Genomic DNA, 20,148 nt, shown 5'->3' with positions numbered 1-20,148 from the left:
CCTGTGCAGGTAGCGTTGAGCCCAGTCGGAGAGAGGTCGGAGGGGTTAGGTGCAACAAACCATTTTTGAGGCAAATGGGTATATTTTATCTTTGTTAAAATATGACATTTCAAGCAGGTACTGTATGGCTATACACTTGTAATGTCTACCTTGTTTAAAAAGGACAAAGTCAAAACACAATAATCTGGAAAAAAAATTCGATTCAGGGGAGCTCCCCAAAATGGGCTCCAAATGCCTATGTTAAGATTCCCAAATTATTATTGTCATATTTCCCGACATTCAAACTCACTACATCATTCAATTATGTGAACTTTCCAACATCCAAATATGAGGACAATCTTTCTGCAATAATACTAATAATAATAAATCTTCCCACTATTTTACGTATGTAAAACCACACATTGGCATTGAGAAACCAAATGTAGATAATCTTGAAGGACTGAGAGCCTGATGTTTTATCACTGCAACTGTTTGTCCCTTACGTTGTCAGCACCTCATAATTATTGACTTCATATTTATTGCATATACTGGACAACAAAGGTAAAAGCTAGGACCTAATTCTTCCTGAAGAGTATTTCTTTAGAATATTTGTAGCAATTCGGTCATTTAGTCTATTCGTTTTAATTTGATGTACTGTGTTGTTTTGATACAATTAAATAAGTACTTTCTCACAACGATAAAAGTCTGTCAAATGTTTGAAATACTAAAGATCAATAATGATAACACTTATCCTGTTATGACCCCTGTTCAAGTGGTAGGTCAAAATAAACAAACTAAAAAAGAAATTATTCTTTGTAGCAATGCGTTATGTTCTTATCTGCTTCATTCCTGGAAAAATAGTAAAATGTAGACGAAAAAGCTGCACAAAGACAGAAGCCATTGCCATTTTAAAGTATTTATTTATATATATATTTTATCTTAGTTTGGTTGATAATCTTTTTAATAATTGTTGCACTTTAGTATTTTTGTACTCAACAGAAATCAAAATTTAAAACAAAGGCAAACAAAAACAAAACTAAGGGGGGGGGGGGTGGAGAGTGGAGCAGAGAGCTGACTCGCAGAGAAGGAAAGGCTGAGATGAAGAGTACACATACACTAGATGGAAGCATCAAGGAGGCAAAACAGAAAATGAGAACTAGACAGAATCAGTCTGATGTGTGAAACAGCTCTCCCCCACTCTGTCTGAATCATGTGCAGTGCTTCCCATTCAGTCTTGCTGTAGGTCCCCAGGCTGAGGTTCAATTTCATGTCTAAATTGCATGTCTTTTAGTCCACTCATCTCCTCTTCATTGCTCTTACGTATCAGTTTAGGCTTGGTGCAGAGGCCAGGAGCACAGATCTGGCAGGAATCAAGGAGAGTTGGAGGAATTGAAACTTTTGGAAATGTTCATTGAATCTTCGTAGGAAACTACAGAGTGCAAATGGAAAGCACGAGCGCAGGAAGACATCACCAACTGTTGGTTGTAACGTCAACTGTGCAGTCTGGTATTGTGCAATTGGGACAGTATAAACATTTACAAATGAGATCAGAAGGTCTTTTCTCTGCACCAGTAAATATGTAGTAAATATGACACGCCAACAGGAACATAGAAAGGAGTTGGGGTTGATAAGGTTTTCAAATGTTCTGCTGTGGTCCCCAGTGTGTTCTAGTTTCCATCTGGTGGTGCTTAAGCCTACCAACAGTTTAAAGCACTACTGTGTATTAAAGGTGGGCTCAAATCACCATGCCTAAAATCTTGACTTCACATGCTATGGACATCCAATTTAGAAGAACTTTAACAACCTTTTGATCGTTTGGAACGGGGTCCAGAGTCCAGGGCTATCAAAACAAGTCCAAATGAGAGGGATGAAGAGTCATATTAAAAATGTGTCATCTGTCCAGGCGCAAGATGTAATATTAAAATAATCATTCATAATAATGGCTGAGGAATCACAGCAGATTTTAAGGGCAGAAAGGGAAGAAAAAGACAGGTGTTGTCAGTCTTCATACTTGCTATGTTTTGGATGAAATGTCAAGTTATTCCCTTTGTTAAGTTTCTGTTTGCTATCCCCCCCCCACCCCGCCCCCGCCCCCCGAGCATCAAAGCAACACAGACAAAGCCTATACCTGACCCTGTATAAGCTGCCACATCTATCTTAAAAAAAAAAAAAAAAAATAAAAAAAAATAAAAACAGGCGCAAGAGCTATACGAATGAGGAACACATGAAATGCTTAAAAAAGAAAAAAATATTACTCTTATTCAAGTGTCTTGATAGAATTATTAAAACAAATATGAACAATCGTTTTAAGACATAGAAAGCCCTGTCTCTCTGTCCTCTTTTGGCAGGAAATTCAGAAAGCAAAAAGTAAACATTTCGAAAACATTGAAAAATAAGAATGATATTAAAAAAATAAAAGCCTCCCCAACAACATCTAAAAACAAAACAAACAAATAGCAGAAATTGCAAAAGCATTCTATACATGGCATCACTGTACAAGGAGCAAAAATCTGGTAAAACTACCCACAATGCATTGCACTGTAACAGACATGAGTGAGAAGGTTGGGAAAGAAGGTAACAGCAGGTGGGAACAAATAAGAATGGAGGGGTGCTGGGGGGAGTCCAAAAAGGAGCATGATATCATGAGAGAGGATGAGGGGAGAAGGTGGGGCGAGTCCAAAGTGCAGAATTCAGTTTTTTCTCTTAATTGGTGTCCTCCTTGCAACACAAAACTGTTTTTCGATAATAATGTGATCTTAATAAACATTTTACTGGAAACTGTGATAACAACAGTAACAATATTGACCATTATGTTTAACATGGACATTACTATTTGACAATAAAATGTGTATTAAAAAAAAAACAATTGGGGGGTGGGTGACAACAGGAAAAACATAAATGAGCTGGTTTGTCCTTTGTGTAATGACACTGAGCTCTATCTTTGGAGGAATAAATGTAGGCCGACTCCAAAAACACCTATGCAGAGATTCTCATCCAGTCTGAAAAGCTCTGCAGTCTGCAAGTAGGAGGCGTACAGGAGGAGGAGTTGTGTGCAGCTTCAAGACGCCTTTCATCTCCACGCCTCTCATTGCGCAACCGTGTGCACAAATGCTCACAAGCACAATATACTTTGGATCTGATGCAGGACTGTGTCCATTTTTTTCTGTTGTTATAAGTCAAACCGGCTCCGTCGGCCAATGAGGCACAAAACGATGTGCATATGAAGGATGAGAGGAGATTGCTGTGGAGTGGGATAGTCTTGGTAAAAAAAAAAGAAACCCACTGGTAACAATGATTGATATTTGTGCAGGAGATGGTGGCACTTTGACCTTTTGAACCCTGAATGCCCCAACTGTGATGTTATGTGAACACCCACATTTGAGCAGATCCCCCCCCCACCCCGCTTCCCCCTACAAACAGATGGTGAGTGATGTCGATAGATGGGTGATGGTGGTTTGGCATGATGCATCTCAACTCAACACAAGTCAGGATGCTTGATATAGACCGCTGTACATAGGATACACTGCATCCTGTAGGGAAGGGGAAAAGAAACAAGGAAAGAATTGATTTGTGCTTTAACCCCAAGCATATAATGGTGCCATTTCATAGCTCGTTGTTAGACATCATGTATCAGGATTGCAACTTTCCAGAGAGAGTTAAGATTTTATACATTCATATCCAAGGGCTTTGTCGGTTCTTTAAAGTTCCCCTTTCATCAGATTAAATTTTTTTCTACTGGTTTATGCATGCACAAGTCAAAATGAGTGTGTGAGATGGTATAAATTCTGAATCTATGTAGATTGAATGCAAAAGTCAATAAACGGCATAAGGATTGCAAAATGGGTAGATATGAAATCACTGAAACTTTTATGTACCGTAATTTCTCGTGTATAATGCGCATCCATGTATAATGCGCACCCCCAAAGTTGACCTCAAAATTCTGGAAGACCCTTCAACCTATGTATAATGCATGATTTTGCTTCTACCCATATGATCAAAACATGAAGTATGGTCTGTATCTTGTTAGTTTTTTCAAAGAATGATTCTTAAGTTAAGCACTTTTATTTGAACACATAGTACTTTATTTGTATTTACTTGTTCACATTTTGAAATTCACAGCCCTACTTTTATTTAGTAAATGAGAAAACACAGAGTTGTGCTCATATGTTTGATTACCCAGGCAGAATTTGTAAGATGTATACAATTATTTTAAGAAAACATGAAGGACCAGGCAAAACACATTTAGTTGTATTTTAATGTGATTCAAATTAAACTGTCACACATTTCAGAAAAGCATGATCATGAAACAAAACATAACCATAAAGAAAAGAATGATGGTTGCTGTTCAGTCATCAGTCATATTTATAAAAAAAATAAAAACATTTCACAAATTCTGCCTGGGTATTAACTTATGAGCACAATTCTACATATATGCAGTCATATGTACGCCTGTCGTGTTGGAATGAAAGTGTCGTCTACACCTTTTTCATAACCTCTTGGTGGCATACTAGAATGAAAGTGTACAGCTTTTTCATAACCTCTAGATGGCGGCATACATTTATAAAATGTGAAAGTCTTTTTCATTTTCTCCTATACCCGTGTATAATCCGCACTATTGACTTTTGACATTTTTTGGGGGTAAAAAATGCGCATTATACATGAGAAATTACGGTAGTTGCCAATTAAGATTAAAGTACCTGTGCAATTCATGTTCGCTACACGGTCACTCAACTCAGCTGAACGAAAATAGGGCATTTTCCTTTTTTAAGCGACCAAACCAGAAAATACTAAAAACACTCTTTATAATTTATACATATGGTGTGTTTTACAACAATACTTTAAACTATATTCATGATGTAACAGTGGTGGATGGAATAGCAAAGCTTGCATTCATTGTCACCAGCAATGATCATTCAGGCAGGTTCAAATCAGTGGGAGCGAATGATGAGCTTGGTGAATTGTGCTTAAGAATGATAGTAATGAGGAACGGGTGTTACGCTGGGTACCGTGGCCCCTGGAAAGGAGAGTAAAACAAGGAAGAGATTGAAAAAAATAAAATAAAAAATCAAAGGAACCAGCCGCAGTGACTTGTGGTGGGGACCGTGGCCGCTTCACAGCACACCATTGCCTACGACCCACGAGGTGCGGGAGCATACAAGTGGCGCAATTTAAGCAGGACATTTTAGGCATTTCCAACCAAAATTATCATGCAAACCCGATAAACGGACATCAAAGATGATCAAAATTAAACAGAAAAACTGATGGAAGGGGATGTTTAAAAAAAAAAACCTGAGGGGCAACAAGTGTAAAGCAAAGGTGATACCTAAACCCAGACAAAAGGATATAGAGTAAAGTAATGTACATTGGAAACTCAAAGGTTGGTCTACAATACCTACAACACTCGACCGCCAATTTGTTTGTATTTCAAAAAAGATTTTTCCCACTGGAACTCAACCGAAATTTAGTAACTCAGTTCCATAGTCAGGGTTAGCCATCATTTTTTTTATTAACTAGTAACCTTCTGTGGTGGCATAACAAAAAGCATCTAAACCTTTTTAATGTGGTCTCACAAGATATGAATGACATGCATGCACTGTAGTTTTTCCCTTGTGAAAACCGATCGTCAATGGGGGAAATAACAGGATATTATTTTCCTGGTTATTCCCAACACACTTGGGAGGTGGCTGCCAGCTTGGCCAGTGGGGTGGCTTGCCCTTCTATCTTGGGTCCACGGCCACCACCCCTCTAGCACCGCCCCTGCCATGGTCGTTTAGTCACATTATGTCCCCACCAATGAGTGTAAATTGGCTTATGTGCTTTGATTGCAGTCCATAGCAACGGTTAAATTTTGATGGTGAGCCTCCTAACGTGATTTGACCATCATTTTCATAGTGCATATATGGCACGTGATGGCACGTGATTAGCTTTGTTTACACTGTGTGCTGACAGGCGAAGCAGTAGCTGAATGGTGCCAGGGTCAGCTTCAAGCCTTCAGAATTTACTGCAAAATTTAAACACAATGATATTGAACGATACCACATAAAACAAATGTTGAGATGCGTGACGTCATCTCCCAGAGCGTGGGGTCTGTATTTTGTGTGTCTGTGGCCTCTAAAATAAAGAGAAATAAAGGTACAGTGACAAACTGAAGGTACACCAAAGAAATAAAGGCACATTAAATTGTGACAAAACCGGTACAAATGGAATCATTCATTAAGCTAATGTAGGACTTAAAATTCCCCAATAAACTAATATTAAAAGTAAAACTGAACTGGCGGTCCACTTACCTCTCATGGACGCACACTCGGAAAGAACACACACTCTTCCAACGCTTTAGCACACTTGTCGGGTCATACCGTAGATCTCTCGCTTGCTTCAAGATGGCGCTTAACCGTGTGGTTGCCTCTGTTATGTGCTCTCTAGCATTGTCTATGTTTTTGTGTTTTTCGTTCGTCTTTGGAGACATTACGCGACTTACACAAGGGAAGACTTGCTAAACTTTAAGGAGTCTACCCCTGACTTTCTTTCACCAACTTTCACAAATCCGCATTTTTTTCTCTGAGTTACTTACCGGGGCGGGGGCTGTGGTGTACGGAGCATGGAGGCAAAGGCGACGAAGGGGGAAATGTGCCGGAATCCAGGTTAAGCTCCGTAAGAGAGGATTCCGAATGCCGCTCCCGTTGAGTCACCTCGCGAATCTACGCTCCCTCCCAAACAAAATGAACGAGCTTCACCTTCTCACAAAGACCAGTAAAGACTTCGGACGTTCTGCCGCCCTGAGCTTCACGGAGACATGGCTTTGTGAACACGTCCCCGATGGTGCCGTAATGCTTCCGGGCTTCCAACTACACTGGGCAGACCGCGTCACAGAGTTATCAGGGAAAACAAAAGGCGGTGGGATATGCTTCTATATCAACAAGAAATGGCTAAAGGCTAAAGAGGACGCCTATCAAAGTGGGGATAGAGCCCTGTATAATTGCGCTAGAAATCAGCTGATTATAGAGATGAACATTGCAAAGAGAAATTATGCAGTAAAGCTAGAAAAACAGTTTACCACTAACGACTGCCGTGGATTACAATCGCTAACTAATTACAAGCGACCATCCCTCTAAGCTGAGAACAAAAATACTAGCTGGCGACCTTCTACTGCAGATTTGAAAAGGACACTTTCACACCTCACACCCACCCAGCTGCACCACTGACCACCACCATCACACCTCTGACTCCCCCTCCTGCGTTGACCATCCACGGACAGGATGTGAGATGTATCTACAAACAACAAAAGATCAACAAAGCGGCAGGCCCAGGCCTTGTAGGACTCTTTATCCTCTCGGCTTGCACGGCCGACAACGCCTGCATTGCATCATGTGACCGACGAATTGGCCCACGCGGCCCCTCTGTGTAGCTTGATGCACACACAGCAAAAATTGGTGCTGCGCGTCGAACGCCGTGGAGATCATCTCTCGTGATTGGTTCGTATTAGCGTGCCCCCTCTACATCCCATCTACGCCGCCGCCATCTCGATCGATTTTGCAGCAAAATTAAACGTATCATGTGGTCATCTAGGTCCATTTGTTCTAGCAGACAATACCTTAGCGACACCCCCAACTTAGAGGTGAAGTGCAGGACATTTTGGTGGGCTGCGCTCGAGTATAAAGGCAAACTACGCGTCGGACAGCTGTAGTGACGTCAGCGGGGTCGCCGTCCGCGCGAGTATAAAGAAGCCTTAAATCTGTGCGGATGAGCTCGCTCCAGTCTTCACACAGATCTTCAATAGCTCTCTGGAACTGTGCGAGGTACCATCTTGTTTCAAACGCTCCACAATCATCCCATTCCCCAAGATACCTGCAATCTCGGGTCTGAATGACATCTGTGGTCATGAAGTCCTTTGAATGCCTCATACTGGACCATCTCAAGATCGTCGCAGCTTCTCCAGCTCACCGTCTAGCCTTCCCTCTGCCAGTGGATTTAAAGCTTCGTGACGGGGAAGACACAGCAGGTGAGGCTGGGACACACACCTCATCTACACGCACCACCAGCAACGGTGCGCTCCAAGGATGTGTCCTCTCTCCGCTGCTCTTCTCGCTCTACACGAAACAACGAGTCCACCTCAAAGTACACGGCTGTCAAATTTGAAGTTTGCAGACGACACCACAGTCATTGATCTCATCAAAGACGGTGACGAGTTTGCGTATAGACAGGAAGTGGAGCGGCTGGAGCTCTGGTGCGGCCGACATAACTTGAACACGCTCAAGACTGTAGACATGATCGTGGACTTCAGGAGGCATCCTTCGCCACAGCTGCCCCGCACGCTGTCCAACTGCTCTGTGTCAACAGTCGAGATCAGGTTCCAGGGAATTAGAGTCTCTCAGGACCTGAAGTGAGTGGGAGACTAACATCAACTCCATCCTCAAAAAGGCTCAGCAGAGGATGTACTTCCTCCGGCTTCTGAGAAGCACGGCCTGCCACAGGAGTTGCTGAAGCAGTTCTACACAGCAGCCATCAAATCAGTCCTGTGTTCATCCATCACAACGGACAATCAAAACTGCTGAAAAAATTGTCGGCACACCCCTGTCTAACCTTGAGAACTTACACGCTGTCAGAACTAAGACAAGATTGCATGCAAAATCCTCATGGACCTTCCACATCCTGGTCACCACCTCTTCCAGCTCCTTCCCTCAGGTAGGCGCTATCGAACAATGCAAACTAGTACAAGAAGACATTCCAACAGCTTCTTCGCTCTTGCCATTAACTTCTTAAACAGTTAACTTACAATTTCATTGTAACATGCTGCCAATTTTGTCTTGAAATTGTAGTCACATCTCTGGTGGATGATTCTGACTCTGATTCTTAACTGCGACACACTATTTACAACCTGCTCTGCGCACCGCTTTCTCTTCGCTGGACTGTGAGACGTGTACACTGACTTTCCAGCTCCCATTCCATTTTTGCGATTGCCGTGTGGTGAGCGTGCATTTTGAACGTCTGACATAACACCCACTAACATTTTCATCCACTCGTCAATGAATAAGCGCATACGTCTCGTCCTGATTTAGTCATCAAAGAACCATGTAAAGCTCGTCACCGTCAAATTGTCGTCATGAATGGGCAGTCAAAAGAATAATTGTGTAATTGTTGATGAAAACAACACGGCAGGAAAGGTTTTTCTGTTGTGAAAGCTCGTGACACGATGGCGTTTTTGATTGGCCGTGGCGTTACTTTAGCGTGTTGCATCACTGTTAATCTGTGATTCAAGTTTTGAATCGCAGCAAAATATCAGAACTAGTCACAGAACTCCGTACGCTGCGCGACAGCTCAGTCGGGTTCGGCCGCGTTGCTCTGTGTGAGGGAGGCCTAAGACAAAGGTGTCAAACTGGTGGCCCGGGGGCCAGATCCGGCCCGCAACATTTTATGTGGCCCGCGAATGCAAATCATGTGTTGACTTCATGTTTCTTGTGAAAATACCAACATTTTTGTCTTTACTTGTATAATGTTGAGATATTGCAAGTCTTTTATGTTACAATCACCTTTTTGGAATAAATGTAATAATAGTGAATTTTTTTTATTGGCTTCTGATTTTAAAACTAGTTATCCATCATATTATGAAGTATACTCAATTATATGAGACAATATTTTACATGGGTTCACAGTCATAACGGCCCTCCGAGGGAAGCCATAACTACAATGTGGCCCGCGACAAAAATGAGTTTGACACCCCTGGCCTAAGGTGTCTGAGATAATGGAACAGTATCTGTACACTTCAGAGTATTAATTTACCTTTAAGGTAAATTACAAAACTGACCAGTGTATTCTTATTCTGAAAGAGATTATGGATTACTATTATTCTCACAATAGCCCCATCTGTCCTATGAATGCCTGTAAAGCATTTGACCATTAACCAATGGGGATTATTCAAGTAACCTGTAGATTGTGTGGTTCCACCAATACTGGTGAGACCTTTGCTGTGTATATTGGTATATTTCAGACCACACAGTTTGTGTGAGGTGTTGTTAAATGACATCATTCCAATGGGATAAGACAAGGAGGAATATTGCCATATAATAATAATAATATTGTTATTTTCTGACCAAGTTGACCAACTGAGGGACCAACTTCCAGAATTGAATATCGTGTGTAAAGTTGGCCACAAAGTAGTGAATCATTTGCTGTATATTGATCTTGTTATCATTTCCCCGTCCAGTAAATGTCTGCAGTCCCTTGTTGAATAATGTGTTAAATATGACCATGAGTATAATACTGCATTCAGTTTAATGAAGCTAAAAACCTTTAAGCACAACATCAAACCTGTTACTGTATTTATCATGATGATTCTGTTCTCAGTTGTGTCACAAAGTACAAATATCTCTGTGTTGTTATGCCGAATGCACAATCAAATGATCAGGACATATGTGCACGTTATGTCAGAGGCAATTTAGATGCTGCTTGAAACCCTTAAGCTTCAATTATTTAAAGTTTTTTGCACACAGTATTCTTCTCATATGTGGGCATGTTTTAACAAAGCTAAAGATTAGAAAATTAAGAGTAGCATACACTAATTGTTTTAGCAAACATTTTGACATGCCGTGCAATTGTATTGCCAGTGGGATATTTGCATTTTGTGACGTTTCATCTTGGTGAAAATTTATGTAAAAGTGTTAATGCTTTTCTAAGGCCGACTGGAACCCTCTCAGAATAGTCTCGTGACTGTGGCTGTTATGTCATGTATTTTCTATCCTCACTCATAAGTACATTCATTGTCATAAATTGGTTAGTTTGTGAGGTGGCATTTTACACATAGATTCTCAATAGACTTTACACTGATTTGATCACCCTTATCGGTATCGGCCGATAATCAGCGTCTTATGCTGATGAGCTCCGCAAAAGACATTTACTCTGCGTCGCCAACGTGCACAGTATATTTTAATCCAAAAGCTAGTTTATTTTTAGCCTTGTCGCGTGTCTTTAGGCGTAGTCCTGTAAATATAATAAAGTTAATAATAAAGTTATTTTAAAAAAAATAAAATAAACGTCGGCGGTGTGGAACAGACAACACGTCTGAGACATAATGCCCTTGTGATCAGACGACAAGAGAAATTTGCTCTTTCAAGATTGCACTGTCAGACTACTGCAATAAAATCTTGTAGTCCAATACCACCGCATCCTGTTTTTTACGATCATTGGGCTTTATCTTGTCAACACAAATGCGACTGGATACACTTGTTACCGTGGAGACGACAACAAGAGTGGATCGCGCCGACTATATTATGAGGACAAAATGGGGGGAAAACGTGTGTTGGTGGTCACCGGTGCTCAGGACAGGAGAGGACGTTCGTTTAAGGCCTGCTTGAGGTATGTTCACGTACTTTGAATACGATATGGCTCACAAGCAGGCAATAAAATGTTATGTAGCCTAGCAAGCTAGTCGTAGCATGAACGGTTGTACGTAAACATGCTGCCATTCTGTCGAATCATGCTCTAAAGTTTCGGTGTGGGTGAAGTAATTTAATTAAAAGAAAGTCATTTAATTACAGTAAGTTAGCACCCATTATTTCTGTCATGTTGTAATGTTGGTTTGACCTGAGTGATTAGAATACACGATCTGACTAGAGCAGTGATTTCCAACTTTATAGAGCCAAGGAACATATTTTACAATTGAAAAATCTCACGGCACACCAACAAACAAAAATGTCACAAAAGGTGGATACATTAATTACTGTATTTACTTCCTACCATCTAATAGAATTAATTTGTTCTGTCTGTTACTATGCCTCACTGGCATAAATAGAGGAAAAAAGATACATTATTTATTGTAAATATAATTTTTGGAGCAATTAAGTACACAAGTATATACAGTAAATGAACAGGTCATTTAAATAGACACATTCCTCCATCATGTGATCGTTTTTTTAAACTCGCTGATTGGTGATCGGCCCCAAAAATCCTGATCGTGTAAAGCCTAATTCACAACTGTTTATTTTAAATGAACCAAGTACTTTAAATAAACAATTTAATTGCATTTCAAAATTGTTGTCCTCGTGCATAACAGAATCATTTTGAATCAGTTATCAAATATTGTACCTGGCCTGATGAAATGATTACGTACCATTGCTAGACTCCAGCCTGCTCCATGCTGTACTGCAGGTCAGGGGGCTTATAGGTGAGAAGCATATCAGTGGTGCAGGAAGAGGGATAGCAGGTCGCCGCGTGGAGCTCCCCTTCAACGTCACATACTGCTTGAAATAGACATTTTATTGCTGCTATGGATTGTTTTAAAGTCAAGAGCTATTTAGCTAATTGCATTTTAATTGCTGACCTGACTCTTCCCGCTGGTGCAGCTGCTGGCTTCCTGACACTGACGTCTGGCTGAGAATATCTGACATACGAGCGGAACTTAGCGCCTTCCCAGCCAACAGACTCATCCCAGACATGGGCTCCGACTGGTCCTGGACAGAAATTTCCATTCATCAAACACAGGAAAATGAAACGATACTGAACATGAATCTTGAAAACTTCCAATTCAATATTTCTCCCCCGTAGTGTGAATAGTGTATCGTCACTCACATATGCATCATCACAGGTCTGGATGGTGTGGTGGCGCTGAAGATGTCCTCGGGACCTGTAAGCTTCTCCTTGCTGACCTCGTGAATAGCCCAAGCCATTATGATCAGGCACCTCCATGGCTTGCCCCGTTTGTCTGGACTCGACATGTTCAGAGTCTGATAATAAAATATTGGATGTATAAACTCATGGTAATCTTAATGCTGGGGGAAAATTATGCTAAATACTCCAATAAGTGCTGGATTAACCAACCTCTAGTTGCTGGAGGACTCAAACTGATATAGCCACGTCTGTGAGTAGGGGAATTGTAGGGAGGGGTGCTGCCTCTGGGAGGACCCAGGAGCTCATGACCTTCTCCTGCTTTGGCCAGCAGGCCCTCTTGTGTATGGTGGTAACCAGATGGTACCTCATCTTCCTCCATGCTTTCCGAGTGGGGCAAGTTGGGACAAGGTGCTTGGACAGAGTGTTGTTGGGGCTGGACTTCTGGCGGTCGGATCTGGAGAAGGTGGTGGTAGTGTTTGCTTACCGGGGAGGCTTGAGGTGGCTGTGGTTCCAAACTCTCACCCTGGCTCAGCTGGCGCAGAAGTAGCATCTCTCCGTATTCTGGTGTTGTACTGCTGGGTGGTGTTGGGGGTGCAGGGCATGAGCGGGGGCTCTGCCGCTTCAGCAGTGCGGCCAGGTCCTGTGGCGGTAACCGAGGATCTGCATGGCCTGTTAAAGAGTGGCGGGGGGACAGGAGCCCCTGCAAAGTGGGTGTGACATGCTGTTGTGCGGGACGATAGTCCAGTGGAGTTGGAGAGAGTAACGCTTGCTGTAGTGCTGACGGGGTGCCATAAGTCCCGGTTCCCAAAGCCCCACTCTGGTAACCCTCCAAGCCCGGTACGTTGAGAGAGGCCCCCTGCATGTAAGGGCTATAAGAGCCCAGAACTCCAGGGGCTCCCCGAGTGGCTGCGTTACCAGAAAAAAGGTGGGGATTGAACTGGGCCTGGTCATACGCTGATGTGAAACGTCCAAGGCTACGACTGGAAGAACAAAGGAAAAGGAACATTACATCAACCCTTTGCATGCAATTTTCTTTTACTATGGTTGAAGAATGTGGAGCAGGTTACTACATCACTCAACATGGGAAGATCTCAAAATACATGAGGACCTTGTCCACACTCAAGCCTTCACTGAGAAAAATATGTCTCTTTCCAAAGGAGGATTTCTTGGTAAGCCTTTGGATTTATGCAAGGTTGGTTACACATTCTCCCATTGAAGGCAGAACAGGGGTGTGAATGTTAGGAGCACAATACATATCTCCTACTGAAACTATTGACACCTCTATATGTGCTGCCGCAGCACATTCTATGCATCCACTCACCAGATACATGGAGGTGGAGCAAGCGCTGTTGTTGTCATCTGATCAATGTCCATGAGGCTTTTCCAATGACTGTTTTGTCAGTGATAGTAACTAATGTCCTTGTGACCTGTACTTATATATAAAATGTTTACCCTAAGTGACAATGTTATGGTAAAGTTAAAATGGTGCTCATGAATATCAATTAAACAAAAACAGTTCCAAACTTGTAAAACAGAGGTCCTGTGAAATGAAATGGAATGAGTCCATTCAAAGACCTGTGGTCATGATATGTTGTGAAGTAGAATACTGAGAGTCGTTTGGCATTGTAGGCTTTTGATAGTCACTGCACAGAAAGATTCAAGTCACCTGTGTGATTCTGCATTATCTGCACTCAGCTGCTTCCCAAGAACTCTGTGTCCACATGGTGCAGACAAAAAACTGCTCTGTCTTTGTGGCCCACCTCCTAATTCCACTTCCTGTACCTGAATTGTCACCTGCATAAATTAGACATTTGGTTACTTTATATCAGTAGACACGATCACAAGTGGATTAAATTCAGAAAACAACAAGGCAAAGGCAAAACTAAGTACCATAAAGTACGGTCTACAGAGCACACGATACAGTATACAAGACACACCCACTAAATTTGAAGCTGCACATATTACACTTACTGTGTGGTTCGGATTGTTTCCATAGAGTTTAGAGAATATATGCCATGTGAGTTTTGTTGGTTGTTGGATGTATTTGTATGTCTTACTGCCATGTTTTTTGCAAAAGTAATAGTTGTTTGTTAAAGAAGGTCACAGGCTTGATGAGGGTGTTTGGGGGTGATCATAATTGACCTGCAGTGTAAACATTAGGGTTGGGCTTCGAGAACCGCAATCGTTCAAATTTAAAAGTTTCGGTTCCTAGTTTCGATGCCTTGTCCGCTGATCCTGAAGAAGTGTCGAAAACCGATGAAGAAGCGGCGAAAACCAACGAAGAAGAACAAAGGCGTGCTTGTGCCCGACGGTGGCAGTGGTGAACAAAAGTGTGTCTTAACTTTGTTAACATTAATAGCAAGTTGCCTCAGTGCAATACTTGGAATAAGATTATATTGTGCGAAGGAGGCTTTCACAATGTGTAGCGTCTGACGCATTCCCTCCCAAGTCCCGCTCCGAGCCTCAGCCTACACCGCACGGAGTTTCAGTGAACTCAACTCTCATCCGCCAACATCCCCCGGACTCACGGCTGTGGTGACCTTGAGCAAGACACTGATACCCTGAACTGCTCCCCGGGCGCTCCAGTCTGTTCCAGTAACAAGTGTGTGTTCACTGTGATGGGTAAAATGCAGAGAACAAATATCGAGTGCATACATGCATGTTGATGACAATAAAGGTGATTCTTCTTCTTTAATTAATTGCGACAAAATTCACATAAACGTTGTCCCGCCATATCACAAACACTAAACTTGTGCCTCATCAGTGGGTAAGTAAAGGAATCAACGTTTTATAGCATTTTGTTCCATCCATTCTAAAAAATAAAAAATGCCATGTGAAGTTACTTTTTGTGCCAAAATGCTGAGTTCCGGTGTGTACCCTTCAAAATTAAAGGCTACAAGCTTAAAACAGGAAGTCAAGTTCAAACTTGCAGATATAAACCATTTGACGTGAAAAAACAGTCCCAAATAACTATTTTAACAATGCTATATTTAACTTTTAGCTGAATATAAAGTCAACTGGTTTTGGAATTGGAACAATTGGAACAATTAGTTGTGCCTTTTAGTTCATAGGTTTGATATTGATACTGATTATAAAGTATTCAGAGTCAAATGTTCATTTTAGTCTATGCCGCGGGTTGTTAAGAAAATGGATGTTCATAATTTGGACAACTTTTATTTAAACCATGCAGACTTTTTTGACCCAGCCCCCTAAAAGAATCAGAATCGAGAATCGCTTGGAACCGGAACCGAAATGAGGTACAGGAATCGGGACCGGAATCGCTCCAATTCAAATGATGCCCAACCCTAGTGAACATACCTTATGATGCATTGTTTTTTTTTGTTTTCTTAATTGCGGCTCATAGTAAATTTTTACGGTTATATAACTATATTCAACTATTAAAAACCTCACTTGCTGCTGTTGAGGTACACCCTGAGCTAATGGGACAGAAGGGTGTACAGACGTTGACTGCTGATTGGCTGGCATAGACACTCTTGGAAGGCTTGTGGGAGGTGGGCTCCCACTCTGGCCCTGGTAGAGTGAAGGAGAGCCATGTTGATATGGTACTGAGGATGGACCTAGGGAGGGCGAGAACAAAATCAGTTGTTATAAAATTTCATACAGAACAGAGATATACAGAAAATCTTAACAAGGGAAGACTCTTAGACTAATCCTTGAGGACCGTATAGTTACAGATGATAACCAACAATGCATGGTCATAGACTAGCAATAGTGCTGGGGAATAACGAATTACATGTAACGATTTACGTAACTTAATTACAAAATTTACATAATTGTAATCTGTTACATTATTGGGAGAAATGTGGAATTAATTTATAGTTGCTTTTGGAAATTTCCATGATTACACTTTCAGTTTACCTTTGAAAAATCGTCGCCAAAGCGCAGATTTTTTTCCCCTATATCACTTCCTCCTTCTAAAGCCGACCGACGCTTGTGATTGGGTCTCGCTTGCCATTCTGCCATAGTCTCGAACCTGACATTTTTCCGAATAGGACCTCAAAGCGCCATCATGTTGTGCAATTTATTAGTTTATCTGAGATTTTGAAAAGTTTAGACTCATTGTTATACATTTGAACACACATTTGTGTGTTCAAATATATAACACAACGTCCCAACTTCATTGGAATTGGGGTTGTAATTGCTCAGGTGTTGCATTTTAGATTGATTGCTTAAACATTAGATAGTGCTTGTTTTTGGCTTTGGGTTTCACCTGTGAAAACTGAATTTGCTGTGAAGCAAACATGAAGACCAGAGAGCTGTCTATGGGAGAAAAGCAAATCATTTTGAAGATGAAGGAAAAAAGATCAGAGCTATTGCACAAACATTGGGCACAGCCAATACGACAATTTGGAATGTCCTGAAAAAGAAAGAAACTACTGATGCATTGAGCAACAGACATCGAACAGGTCGGCCAAGGGTATCAACGGCAGTTGATGACAGCAACATTGTTAGAGCTGTGAAGAAACACCCAAAGACTATACTCAGTGACATCACTGTCAACCTCCAGAAGGCAGGGGTGAAGGTATCACAATCCACTGTTGGAGACTTCGAGTGAAGAAATATACAGGACAGCAAACCACTAATCAGCAAAAAGAATCAGAAGGCCAGGTTGGATTTTGCAAAGAAGTACAGAGATGAGCCACAAAAGCTTTGGAACAAAGTTTTATGGACTGATGAAACCAAGATTAACCTCTATCAAAGTGATGGAAAGGCCAAAGTATGTAGAAGGAAAGAATCTGCTTATGATCCAAAACACACAAGCTCATCGGTGAAGCATGGTAGAAGTAATGTCATGGCTTGGGGTTGCATGGCTGCTTCTGGAAACGGGCTCACTAGTCTTTATTGATGATGTAACTCATGATTCTAGCAGTAAAATCTATTCTGAAGTATACAAAACCATTTTGTCTGGCAATTTACAGAAAAATACATTCAAATTTATCAGGAGACGCTTCATCATGCAACAAGACAATGACCCAAAAGACACTGCCAACAGAACATAGGACTTCATCAGGGGTAAAAATCAATCACTGCACCTTAATCAAATAGAGCATGCATTTTACCTCCTGAAGAGGAGACTGAAGGGAGAAACCCCCAGAAACAAACAAGAACTGCAAGTGGCTGCAGTAAAGGCCTGGAAAAGCATTTCAAATGAAGAATGCAACAGTCTGGTGAAGTCAATGGTTCGCAGGCTTGATGCAGTTATTGCAAGTAAGGTTAACTTTAAGTTAACTTAATAATGTCTATTCCAATAGTTTTTCTCCCTTGATAAGTGGGTGGATTCAAACAAAAGGTGCTCTGTCCTGAGTTGTTTTACACATCTAGATGTAACTACCATGAAATAAAAGCTGGAATTCTGGGCTTTTGTCTCATATCCATCTTTTGATCTGAAACCCAAATATCTTCAGTATCTAACAAAAACAAAGGAATTGACCTTGCCGTTCCAATACCTTTGGAGGGTACTGTATAATCGTTCTGATTCCAAAATAGCAATGTCTCTCTTTGTGTCCCCTCGTCACACAGATTGCAAGCGCACAATAATAATTGAGAATTAAGGGCACACTCACATGGGCTTCGACATTTTTGGATATAGTGTAATGTACTCCATACAGCAGTACCAAGATTGTCATAAATATGGAAAATTATGGTAATCAAGTAAAGTAGTATGACTAACCATGCCCTTGCATTATGCCTGCAGAGCCAGGCGGAGAACTCTGATTTGGCTGTCTGAAGAGGTGGTTGCTCGGATGTGTTGGCGGAGGGCTGGACGGCTGGATACGCAACCTGAAGGAGGACAGGAGAGGGAGTAGCAGAGAAGCGAGATACAATAATTATGCAACACTTCTATCGAGAGCTCTGTACCACAGTATCAAGTTCACTGTTCACTGGTTGCATAGTAGGGCCACAGTATGTGCACTTGTCCATACTTTACCTCTGAAGCTGGTGGGTTAGGTGACTGGGCTGACTCTCTCCATGGCCTAAGGACAGACCCTGTAGAGAATAATTTTGCAATATTTGATTTTGTGAGGGCGTTTTCATGTGGCGATGTAAGAGCTGTAAGTTGTCCAGTGAGTGGGAAAAAGAAAAAATTGTTTCATCCCCTTATTTTTGTTTTTGCTTGCAGAGGAATTTAGAGACGTGTGCCTTTGTTGTATTAAATGCTGGTGTTGAGATGCCATTCTTGTCTACAAAGACATGACTCAGTAGAAGGACGTAGTGCATACCTGGATTTGCTGGTGGAGGATTTGTTGCTCTTGCTGGTAGAGGATATGCTGTTGCTGGGTGTGTTCCAGAAATCGCTCATCCTGCTGGGCCGCATACATTTTCTGGAGCTGCTCACACTCCTGCAAAAGAATCAGACAATTAGTAATCACCACATTTACAGAGTAGAAACCAGGGACAATTCAAGTGCTTTCTTCTAAACTATCGACGGAATGTTGGCATGGTAGCATAGCAGTTTACTGTAAGACGAAATCTGTCTGTAATTGCACTCTGAGGGGACACTACTTATTCAGTTTCCAAAACTAAGCATTCTATTGCATGAGGTTAGTCAACAAATTTAGCCCCAAGTTTGGGAACACTTGGCATTCAAAATAAAAGATCTAGCGTAACCTCTGTCAGTTAAATAAGACAAAAAAATTAGTTAATTTTAAACTGGCAATGCAAATAATTCCCCCACAATAAAGGCAGTAAAATTTACCTGCTTGAGTTGCTTAATGAGGCTACTGTTCTCTAGCTGCGTTTTGAAGGCTTGAATGGTGGCAGCGCCGTCAGAGAACCTTCTGACAGGTGAGAAGCGTTCCATAGGAAGATGAAGTGTGTTACAGTCTTTATAGCTGGATCTGAGAAGCAGACCAGAACGAACAAAAACAAACCGTACAAGCACACAAGAGACACACAGAAACCAGCCACACAGGAACAAAATAACATAAATGACACAAACATTTTCAGTCACAGACAAAGACAATGGACACAAACAGACAAATAAAAAGAATTAGGTATAATTCATAAAACACTCAATTAGATTAGTAGAGAATTATATTTGGAAATTTCAGGATATACAGTGGCTTCAAAAAGTACTATAGCCCTTTAACTGTTCACATTTTGTGACCTAACAATTACAAACTTAAATGTATTTTCTTGAGATTTTATTTGGAAAAAGACAAAGTAGCACATAATTGTTAAGCGGAACGTAAATGTTATACACTGTATATTATACATTTTGCACCATTCTAAGCACCATGTACTCTGTCTCTGATATCTATAATTACAATCCAGTGCAATCAATTGCCTTCAGAAGTAAATACTGCCCACCTGTGTATAATTTATCCATTCCATCAATCCATCCATCTTAGTTTAAATACACCTGTTATGTGAAGGTCTCAGTGGTTTCTTAGAGAACACTGGTGAATAACAGCAAGACCAGTTAGGTCAGACAAGTTAGGGATAAAGTTGTGGAGAAGTTTAATGCAGGGTTGGGCTATCCAAAAAAAAAAATATCTCAAGCTTTGAACATCTCAAGGAGCATCGTTCAATCAATCATCCAAAAAT

The 20,148-nt window shown here is 41.3% G+C and overlaps 1 protein-coding gene across 2 annotated transcripts in view; it reads right to left on the bottom strand.

The window, feature by feature from the left end:
* Nucleotides 1–857: 857 nt before the first annotated feature.
* The window catches only part of sik3 (SIK family kinase 3), a 47,285-nt gene continuing 27,994 nt past the window's right edge, over nt 858–20,148 (bottom strand). For both annotated transcript variants that reach the window (XM_061680788.1, XM_061680787.1), the window contains 11 exons: nt 19,298–19,439; nt 18,822–18,941; nt 18,530–18,588; nt 18,272–18,381; nt 15,991–16,157; nt 14,246–14,373; nt 12,790–13,559; nt 12,541–12,695; nt 12,293–12,422; nt 12,083–12,209; nt 858–3,509 (listed from right to left, as the gene is read on the bottom strand). In XM_061680788.1, coding sequence (XP_061536772.1) covers nt 12,088–12,209; nt 12,293–12,422; nt 12,541–12,695; nt 12,790–13,559; nt 14,246–14,373; nt 15,991–16,157; nt 18,272–18,381; nt 18,530–18,588; nt 18,822–18,941; nt 19,298–19,439 — 1,903 coding nt within the window. In that variant the 3' untranslated portion in view covers nt 858–3,509; nt 12,083–12,087. The remainder of the gene's footprint in view (nt 3,510–12,082; nt 12,210–12,292; nt 12,423–12,540; nt 12,696–12,789; nt 13,560–14,245; nt 14,374–15,990; nt 16,158–18,271; nt 18,382–18,529; nt 18,589–18,821; nt 18,942–19,297; nt 19,440–20,148) is intronic.

The sequence above is a fragment of the Phycodurus eques genome, chromosome 7 (assembly GCF_024500275.1).
Source record: "Phycodurus eques isolate BA_2022a chromosome 7, UOR_Pequ_1.1, whole genome shotgun sequence".
NCBI lineage: Eukaryota > Metazoa > Chordata > Actinopteri > Syngnathiformes > Syngnathidae > Phycodurus > Phycodurus eques.
The sequence above is the reverse complement of the archived record's forward strand: the minus strand, read 5'-3'. Positions and strand labels throughout refer to the sequence as shown.